Raw genomic sequence first — 10,244 nt, 5'->3', positions numbered from 1 at the left:
GCCTTGCAGAGGTGGATTTCCTTTCCTTTTTTAAAGCGAACTCCCAAACTGTGCCTGTGGAAAGAGAAATCAGAAACTTCAGTTTTTGTCCAAAACGCAAAAGAGCCTCCGGGGAGGACTGGGTTTGGCTGAGCCGGTTGCTTCTCAGGGTGGGGGCTTCCAGGGCCCCGCGACCCCTTCTCGCTCTGGCCCGGGTCGGAAGGGCCATCAGGAGTGCCCGTTGGTGGCTCTACCTGCGAGTCCAGTCATCTCAGGCCCCAACCTAATTAAGCAATGAGCGTTGCATCCACCCAAGGGAGGACGGCAGAAACCACAGGCTCCAGGCCCGGCTCTCCACTAAGGCCACAGGATAGCGCCGTGCCCTCCGGTCCTGAGGGGCTGCCCGAGTAGGAAGGTCTGTGAACATAGCCAGCCCACCTCAGCCGCAGCAACCGGGCTTTTATGATTTGGTCATAAAGAGCACCGCCTGGAACCTAGGCGCTGACCCTGTCGCTTTCACATCTCCTTGGTCCCATGGCACCCAACGAGCCATGCAGTGCCCTCCCACCTGTAGAGGTGCTGGTCTGGGGAGAGCCAAAACCGGGCATGACAGGCCCAACAGCCCTCGAGCCTCTGCCCACCCAGGACTGGGAAACAGCGCAAGGTCCATCCTGCTCACCTGGACCACTACCTGTCCACTCGCCTGCCACCCACTCTGAGGGGGACACCGCCAGGGGTGATGCTCCACATGGTCACAGACCCGTGTGGCTCGGGTGCAGGTGGTTTCTGTACTTCTCCCTTCCCTTGCCCACAGGAAGCAGCCTTTGTAGAACATGCAGATCGCTGAGGCCCCCCAGCCTCTGACAGAAGAGCAGCCACAGGAGCTTGATACAAAACACAGCTTTAATGAGATCAGAGGCGGCAGCACAGACACCACGAGAACGGGCGCTGCGGGCTGTGCGCAGTAACAAGCAGGACAAACTACAAATTCTTTAATGTCCAAATATCCTGAGCAGAGAGAATTGTTTATTCAACCACATGAAATGCATAGATAGGAAACCTCTATTTAGGAGCTGGTGGCCTGCACTCAGCATCGCAGATAAAAATATACGCCTTTCAACACAGATCTAAACACCTTCACATTTTAAAAATCAGAATTCTCTACACAAGTTTTAGGCTGACAGAATTCAAGTTCTCAGTTCTCATATATAGCTCTAACTTGTATTAAACACATGTTTATTTACAACGTGGATAGAGAATAGGGGCTATTAAGGCCATTTTCTCATTGTGAAATACTGCAAAATATGTACATAAGTACAACCTAATATAGGCAAAGGTCCTAAGTCATTTTGTTGGTTTAACGTAATTGTCGTATGGGAGTGAAGACAGCCTGTCCTTAGCACCGATCCACACCACCGGCATGTGCATATCGACGGCAGCTTGTGCCGCAGGGCTGCGGCCGAGACAGGCCCTGCACCAGGACCGGTGTGTGCCTCGCCCAGGCCAACCTGAGGGCACTGTGCCATCCTCTCGATTCCATCTCCAAATGCATCACAAGGTCCAGAGTCGACAACCGTTTACAAAGAGCGGAGCCACAGGTCAGCCGTGCCGAGGGTGGAAGGGCAGCCCTCTGGGACCCAGGCCTCACCTCCGGTGCCTGCTGTGTCCGGGGTGGTCCCGCTCGTAGCGGTGGCCTGTTCGCTCATAAGACCTTGAACGCTCCCGTCGCTGATCTCTATAGTAATGGCTTTTCTTCTTGTACTTTCCAGAATTATCTGCCCGCTCCCGTGAGTGGCTTCGCGAACGGGAAGAGCTCCGGCTCCGAGACTTGTGTGGCTTCTGGGTGGGGTACTTGCAGTCCTTGGACTTGCGATAGCTCCTCACCTTGGAGCCTTTGTAGGAAGCGCCTCGGTGCGCTTGTCTCGGGGGCGAGTCGCTCCGGCTCCGCGAGCGGCTTTGGGACTTGGACCCTCCAGTGGTCGAGCCGCTGTCACTTTTCCTGTGAAGAACAGCAGCACCGGGCGATGACCAAGCACCCAAACACCTCACCTCTGCACCCTGGGAAACCAACGCCCACCCGCCAGATGCAGGCCCCTCAGGCACACACCTCCTCTTAGGAGAAGCGGATCGCGATGGGGACCTCGAGTAGCTCTGCTCACGGCTCCCGCTCCGACTCTGACTGCCTCGCCCCTTCGGCAACCTGAGAATAGGGAGCAGCAGTTATAGACCTGCGCTCCGCCAACCCCCACAGCCACTGGGGCAGTCAGGCACTCACCCGTTCACCGGGCTGTCGGCCTTGGCTTTCTTCACGCCCTCTGTTTTCCTCTTGGTGTTCTTCACAGAGAGTGGGGAAGCCTTGTTCCCTTTACCTTCTTTGGGAGATTCCGCTAGAACCAATACAAGAAGTTAAAACCCGACGTTCAGAAAACTACGGTGTTACAAAACAGGTTAGCAGAGCAATGTACCACCACCCCTACGGAATAACTCATGGGGACACACGCTAATGCTAACTTCCTGCTCCCAGCCTGGGACTCAGGACCTGAACATGCACCGGAGAAATGCAGAAGGGCCACCCGCCGGGACTGGGGAAGGGCCATGCCAGCTCTCGGGCCTGACATGGTGTACGGCTCCAGAGCTCTACAACGGGGTCGGCTGGTGAACCACCACCTTGGAAAGCTGCCCACAGCCCTGCTTGCTCATGGAAATAAAACCGAGGAAAGCCAATCCCTTCAGGGGTCCTGTCCCATCTCCAAGATCACCAAGTGCTCGTGGCAGACCCGGGTGCCTGCGGTGCTCAGACACGTCCAGAGGAAGGAGGTCGCCCTGTAGGAAGCAGACTCACCGGGCTTCAGGGCAGGGGAGAACCCCGAGGTGCTGTCCAGGGCAGGGGTGCTGCCTGGCAGCAGGCCCCTGGCTTGCGCCTTTGCCTCGTCCATGGCGTGCTTCCTCTTTTCCACCTCACTTTCCAGTTGTGTCAGGTCAACCTAGAAGAGCCAAGATCCACTGTTCAGAAATAGGTACTTCTAGGCACAAACATGTATGTTACATGAAAAAAACACAGAACCACCTTTTTCCGTGTATAAAGCTGCAGGATTTTTAAGCAGATTTCTTGAATTTCTTCTTCAGTTGCTCCAAACAAAAGAAACCAATGGGGACGATTGGGCAGAGGAATCTGAAAACAAATGCTACTGGTTATGCTTGTCCTCACGGCCAACAAGGTGCTCAGTGCAGTAAAAGCCACCCTGCTGGTCACCAAGAGGAGGCTTCTCATCGCACCAATGAGCACACTCTGAACCCGACCTCACAGTGTTCTGGGGGCTGGAGAAAGGGCCCGACCAGAATCCCTGGGGCGCAGCACTGACCTCCAGCGTCCGGGCTGCAAGATAAATGCAGGCACAGGCGATGCTCTCAGGCTGGAACCTCACAAACACGTCTGTGCGAAGGCTGTCATTCATGTAATTCCTGAAACCAAATGTAGGAAGAATTGCAACACCCCGGCAACCCAGCACACCCATCGGCCTTATCTAGGGAGGTCATGCTCCTCTAAGGAGCCTACTGCGAGGACCGGAGATACACAGTCCTGGGACTCTTGAGTTCAGGGAAAACGTTCTAACTGATTTTTCTGAACACAGGACAGTTAGATGGGGGAGATAGTTGGCAAAAAATTTTTTAAGCTGGCTGAATGTCAATCGGTGTTGCTATGAAAGAGAACCAACTTTAACTTTACTTTTCCCTCTCACTTTGGCCTGCTCTCATGCAAAGCACAATGCCTCAGAAAGAAAACAGGGGTGAGAAAGTACTTGATTAAAGAAATCTAAGCGCTCAGAATCCGTAGTGCAGAGAAACATGCAAACTCAATGGACTGCCGAGCACGAGCCACAAGGCTTTTCTGAGACAAGCCGTCCTCTTGCGTTCGTTCCTCTTCCTTCAAGAGGGATCCACAGCCTGGCCCTCCTTCTTCCACGCGGGAGTCCGCTCGGAAAGGGAGCATCGCCCTGGGAGCATGGGAACAGCATGCCGAGGAGGGCTCAGTGCCCAGAGGGCAGTCCTCTTCGCAGGCTTATCAAAGAACCATTTCCAAATTGTCCCATTCAACAAGGAGTCTTAAAATGAATATTCATAAAATCAGACAAAAGCATCAAAATACCATAATTTTCACCATAATCAGTACATTTAAAAACTTTATCATACTTTAGAAATACAAAAATAATTTGCATTTTTAAAAGGTAACATTTTAAAATTGGCGACATTTAACATTTTCTTTCATATGTATTTCTCTAAGATTTAACATGAAACTATCAATCTTGCACACACAAGGATTAATTCCATGAGAAAACAGGTGAACAGGTCATACAGTCACTGCTCCCCACAAACCCCAATGTGACAAGCCTGAGTCAAGCTGCACCCACAGGTGAGCCAAATCATGCTGTGATTTGACTGATACCCCCCACCCCCACCCTGGTATCGCTGCTCCCAAGCCCTGGAGAAGGTGACAGACAAATGCACTCCAAGGTTCCTCAAGTTCTGCACATGCCGGCTGGCGGCACCTGCTGGGAAGCTCGTGCTCCAGGCACCAGGAGGTGACCGAGAACCAGTGAGGGCACCAAGGCTCGGGACCCAGAGCATCGCAAGTGAACAGTTTATAAACATTTTATGCACATAACCATCGAGAAGGTTTTTGGTCTTAATAAAACATTTTCAATACTCAAATAGTGATAATATTAATCTATTAACTTTTAAGTCCTAAAAACAAGACAAATTGCTCAAAAGATATACTTAAGCTAATTGCTATATTTGAAATGTTACAATATAAAAAGTATTCATGGGGTCATCTAAAGATGCATTACCTTTACTCAGCTGCTGAAAAGGGCAGCCCTAGAACCTCCAGAAATAATGCCATAATCCCATACTGAAGTCCCAGTTCCCATCAGCCAATTCTTACAGCTTTCCATAGATTTTTTCTCAAAGACAGGTATTGCATCTTTAGTGCACAGGTAGGTACAGCAGTTTAAAAGGAACAAAATTCAAGTCAAAACAGTTATCAAGTCTAATCAATACAATTACCAAAGCACGACAGAGGGTTAACAAGAAGCGCAACCATCAGAACCACAGCAGCGTCGGCCAGCACTAGACTATCGTGAGCATACCACCATCTAGGCCAGCCTTCGGTGGAGCCTGCCCGGGAGTGGCTGAGGACGGCCGCTGTCCCTGCACCGAAGCGCTTGGACAGCAGAGGAGAAGTCTTAGTCACTTACCCTCAGAGGCTCCCCTTTGATTGAAAGAGTACAGAAAAGAAAAGTCAAAACAGGTTCTCTTGGACATAGCACAGCACCAGACAATTCAGGCAGCAAAATATGACCCTTATAGACTTAACTCTGAGGGAAAAATTCACAAAACACCCAGCACTACCCTGTGACTTCAGGCTTCATTTCTAACATATGCATTAAAACCAGTCCCCAGAACTGTACACAAACTTTACACCCCCCTCCCATAGGATTCTTTCGTTGAGACAGCTGGGAGCAAATTCACAGGAGATACAGGACTAAGACTATGCCCGTACCCGTGGGGAAGATCCCGGGGTGCCCAGTCCACAGCCCCCACAGGAAGCCTACCGACTGCTCTCGGGGGTGAGGGAAAGGTGTGGGCCACCTTACCGTTACACCAGTGCCTGATATTTGGGAGGCTGGTTGGAATTACATGGCAGGAACACTGGGCACTCAGACAACTCCAGCCCACAACCAAGTCATGGGACCGACTACCCACTGCCCAAGTGCCTAAAATCCACATATTCCTGCCTGCCCCGGCTGGTCTCATAAAACAAGGAAAATCAACTCACCATGAGGTCTGGACCAGGTGTTGGTTACGCTCACACTCTAACACCTGAAGGTACATAACGATTATCTGGAAGATATGGGTCAGGCAGTTATTACCAAGAACCTTGGGAATCCAGATCTCAGATCTTGAGGGCGCCCATGCAGCAAGTAAGTCTCATGCTAGATCCCAGGGTGGCTCCTGGTCACACGCCCAGTGCACAGCTCAGCGGGAGGGCTTTTGCTGACATCTGCTCCCTGCCTTTGCAGCCAGGCAGCACAAGGCCCAACCTGCACCCACAGGGAAGACCTTGTTTTCCACACGTTTTCACCAGTGATATCAGCCTGCCCTCAACAGCTCTGTACCCCATCATCAACTTACACACAACACGGTGTGAAAATACTTCCAGCAAATGAAGAAGAAAATCTCTTAAATCTATAGTAATTGACTGAGATTTTGAATTAATGCCAGAAAGTCAAATAAAAAAGAGAGTATGAGGAAGCCCACCAATAAAAAAGGAATGAAAGCAAAGATGCAAATAGCAATATTTTTTAAAACAAGCTTTGGGCCCTAGCAGGTTTGGCTCAGTGGATAGAGCGTCGGCCTGTGGACTGAAGGTCCCGGGTTCAATTCAGGTCAAGGGCACATGCCAGGGTTGCAGGCTCCATCCCCAGTAGGGGGTGTGCAGGAGGCAGCCCATCAATGATTCTCTCATCATTGATGTTTCCATCTCTCTCCCCCTCTCCCTTAATCTCTGAAAACAATAAAAATGTATTCTTTAAAAAGGTTAACTTTAAAAAGATAATAAAATAAAACAAGCTTTGGGCCCTGGCCAGGAGGCTCAGTTGGTTAGAACATTGTCCCAATACCCAAAGGCAGGAGCAGCAACCAATGGATGCGTAAATAAGTAGAGCAACACATCCCTTCTCTCCCCCTCTAAAATCAATGTCAAAATAAACACAACAGCTTTGTGTTTGAGCGGAACGAACCCAGAATATCCTACAGTAGCCACGCTCCTCAACTAACACTCCCCGCAAAACGGCTTAGTTATAGGAGATGAAGCCATTACTAAAGCAACTTTAGAAAATTAGCTGTTGAGACGTAGCCAGGTGGCTCAGTTGGGGGGAGTGTTGTCCTGTGTACCAAAAGGTTGCAGGTTCCCGATCCCCAGTTGGGGCACCTACGGGAGGCAAGCAATCAATCTCTCTCTCTCGCCAAAATAATTTTGTTTTTAAGCAAAATCGTATCCTCAAGTGAGGGTTAAAAAAAAAATTTGGAAAAGAAAAATGTAAACGGACAGATGCTATATTTACAACTTCATCACTACTTCTGAAAAATCAAACATAAAATGCTACTTCCAAAACTCTTAAAAACATACTACTAAAATTAACAGGTAACACAAGAAGGCTAACGGTAAAGAGTATTTTCAGATTATGGAGAGAAAATGGAAAACCAAGGCAGGGACACATTTAATCGTCCTCAGAGTTTTCAATCTCGGGGAGAAATGGAGCAGTGACTCCGGTGGCCCTGGGGCAGCGGGGCCTCAGACCCACCTTGTGAGGGTGCTTCACGTGGACGCAGAAGCCCAGCTCTTTGAGAACTCGTCTCTCGGCCTTTATAATCTGGTTCTTTAAGTTCACGTACTCTTGATCCAGCAGTAGAGGCGCAGGTTTCCTACAAAGACACAGTACAGCAGGTCAAATAAAACAAACTCTTTCAAATCCTTTGGCTACCCCCACACAGTGAGAATCCTATATAAAAAAGAGATAATATGCAAATTGACCATCACAAGATGGCTGCCTAGGACCAGGCCGGCAGGGGGGTTAGTGAGGGACAACCAAACAACTGAACAGCAGGCTGCATGGGGCAACCAGGCCCACAGGGGAGGCAGTTGGGGGCGACCAGGCTGGCGGGGGCGGGGGGGTGGGGGGGGGGGGGAGTTAGGGGCAATCAGGCTGGCACACAGAGGCAGTTAGGGGCGACCAGGTAGGCAGGCAGGTGAGCGATTAGGAGCCAGCGGTACAGGATTGTGAAAGGGATGTCCGGATGTGCGACTGCTGATCATCCCCGGAGAGGTCCCGTAATTGAGAGGGTGCAGGCTGGGCTGAGGGGGACCGCCCTCGCCCAAATTTGTGCACCGGGCCTCTAGTCTATTATAATAAACACCACAAAACAGATATGGCAAGTTCATGCCATTCCACCACAAAGTCTCCCTACAACTCCAGCCCTAACCTCCTCAGCAGCCTCCCCTGTCTGTCCCCAGAGAAACTGCTCTACAGACACGGCCCAGCGCGGCCAGGGGCTCAGACCTCACCGCACGGGGACTGATGCTCTCTGGCTACAGGTACAGGGGGCCTGTGTTGAGAATGAATGAACCAAAGGAAGCACAACCTTTATTACTTTCACTTTTTAAATACATTTTATCAATTTCAGAGAGAGGAAGGGAAGAGACACAGCTAGATAGAAACATCAATGATGAGAATTGGCTGCCTCCAGCATGCTCCCTACTGGGGATGGAGCCCACAACCCAGGCAAGTGCCCAGATGGGGATCGAACCGTGGCCTCCTGATTCACAGGTCCAGGCTCAACCACTGAGCCACAGGCTTAAGCACAACCTTTAACAGCCAAGGCTGTTTCCCTAAGGATTTCCATCAGCTTTAGGAAACCCGGAAACCCACCCAGCAGCCTGGAGGCGCAGTGCCCTGTCCTCCTCACCATTGTGCCTGAACACATTCAGCAGCACGTTGGGGACCCTGGGGCACAGGCCCTCTTCTGGGCTAAAAACCTCACACCCTGGCCCCAGCCAGCATGGCTCAGTGGATAGAGCATAGGCCTGCAGACAGAAGGGTCCCAGGTTCGATACCCATCAAGGGCACGAACCTCTCAGTTGCATCCCTGGCCCAGGGCGCATGCAGGAGGCAACCAATCAATGTGTTTCTCTCACATGGCTATTTCTCTGTCTTTCCTTCTCTCCCACTCTCTTAAAATCAATGGGAAATATCCTCGGGTGAGGATCAATAACAAAAACCTCACACCCTGGCTTTTGCTTCAGAAACAGTGTCACTTAATGACGGTAAGAAGGAGGAGGCATTCGGGAAGGTGCTGGACTCACTTTTTCTCCCTCAGCTGTCGCAGGCGGTGGAAGACGTTCATGACATCCCGTATCCGTCTGGGCGCCTCCTCTATTTTGGAGGCCAGGTGCACACAGGCCATGGACACATGCTGCAATGTAAGCATTGCAACACGCAGATGTTTGCCCCAGTGCCAGGCCTCCAACAGCTTAAGGGCGATGGAGAGCAAAGAGCGGGGGCGCCCGGAGGAAGAGGCCCCCTGGGTGGGGACTAGGGGCTTCCCACCCCCCCAGGCCAGCGCTGACTCGTTCCTAGAAGCAGCCCGGCAGAACCAAGCCTGGTTTCCCCCCCACACATTCCAGTGGGAGACGGGCGGAACCCCTTACCTCCATGGAATGCTTCACAAAGGACTTGGTGTAGAAGAACCGCTGGAACAACACCTGCCCCGTCGCCATAGCCACCTAGAAGAGACAAAGGTTGCCATCGTTTTAAATGCGCACAATCGAAGATCCGCAGGGCCGCTGGCCCAGTAAAAAAACACACGTTTAACACGTCCACAGAGTCTGCGCGTCGGCTGCCTCGCCTCCCTCACCGCCTGCGGCGAACCGGCGGCGGTGAGCGCTGGGCCGGCCCAGGGCGGGGACAGGACCAGGGTCGGGGGTCAGCACGGGCCCGGCCCCACCGCCAACAAAGGGCCTGGCCGCCTCCCCGCGCCGGCGCGGCGGTTACCTCGGGCCAGGCTCGCGGCTGCGCTCACCTGCGGCAGGCGGAGCAGGATGCCGGCCGCCTGGATGAGCTCACAGCCCACTACGCGGAGGTCGGTCTCCGTGCCGGTGTCGAGCCCACTCGACATGGATGGCGTGAAGCGGAGCTTGTCGTCGGGCAGGAGACAATTCTCCAAGGTTATGAGCACCCCGGAGTACAGCCGGTCCCCAATCAGCACGCCCTGCGACCCGGGGACTGTGCCCCCCGGGCCCGGGGTCCCGGCCGCTGCTGCTGCAGGGGCCGCTGGACCCTGAGCCCCGGCCACGGCCGTCGCAGCCGCTGCCGCCGCCGCCATTTTGTGCCGCCGACTCCTCTTCGGGCTTCTGCCCGGCAGGGCGGCTCCTCGCGACGTTTACGTCCGCGACCGCCCAGCCCTGCCGCGTGTCATTGGTTGGGCCTTCGGGCGGCCCGGCGGCCCTTTGCCACTACTGGCTGGGAGACCTGCCCGTCAGCGTCGCGCCCGACGCCGGAACCCGGCGCGGGCGGGGGGGCTGCTCCTTACCCAGGGGGCCCCGCGGCGCCCGGAAGAGGCTGCGGTCTGGGCCTTAATCCGGAAGCACTCGCTGCAGGTGCCGCCCCGGGGCGCCCTGGCGGAGCCGCATCTTCCTCACCAGTTCG

At 53.0% G+C, this 10,244-nt stretch overlaps 1 protein-coding gene across 5 annotated transcripts; it reads right to left on the bottom strand.

Annotated features, from left to right (window-relative positions):
* Nucleotides 1-863: 863 nt before the first annotated feature.
* Nucleotides 864-9,945, bottom strand: CCNL2 (cyclin L2). Of its 5 annotated transcripts, XM_079776791.1 has the most exons (11): nt 9,619-9,945; nt 9,248-9,322; nt 8,903-9,012; nt 7,344-7,464; nt 5,816-5,880; nt 3,342-3,441; nt 3,047-3,151; nt 2,822-2,963; nt 2,255-2,366; nt 2,087-2,179; nt 864-1,978 (listed from the first exon to the last, which is right to left on the bottom strand). In XM_079776791.1, the coding sequence occupies exons 1-11, from the start codon at nt 9,919-9,921 to the stop codon at nt 1,624-1,626; spliced, it is 1,581 nt and encodes a 526-aa protein (XP_079632917.1). In that variant the 5' UTR covers nt 9,922-9,945; the 3' UTR covers nt 864-1,623. The 5 variants fall into 5 exon arrangements, with proteins under 5 accessions (XP_079632917.1, XP_079632916.1, XP_079632920.1 ...); XM_079776790.1 differs by having other exon boundaries at nt 864-2,179; XM_079776794.1 differs by lacking the exons at nt 5,816-5,880; nt 7,344-7,464; nt 8,903-9,012; nt 9,248-9,322; nt 9,619-9,945 and adding an exon at nt 3,780-5,217.
* Between the last annotated feature and the right edge of the window lie 299 nt (nt 9,946-10,244).

The sequence above is a fragment of the Cnephaeus nilssonii genome (genome assembly GCF_951640355.1).
Source record: "Cnephaeus nilssonii genome assembly, chromosome: 7".
In the NCBI taxonomy this organism is placed as follows: Eukaryota; Metazoa; Chordata; class Mammalia; order Chiroptera; family Vespertilionidae; genus Cnephaeus; species Cnephaeus nilssonii.
This window is presented reverse-complemented; position numbering and strand designations above follow the sequence as displayed.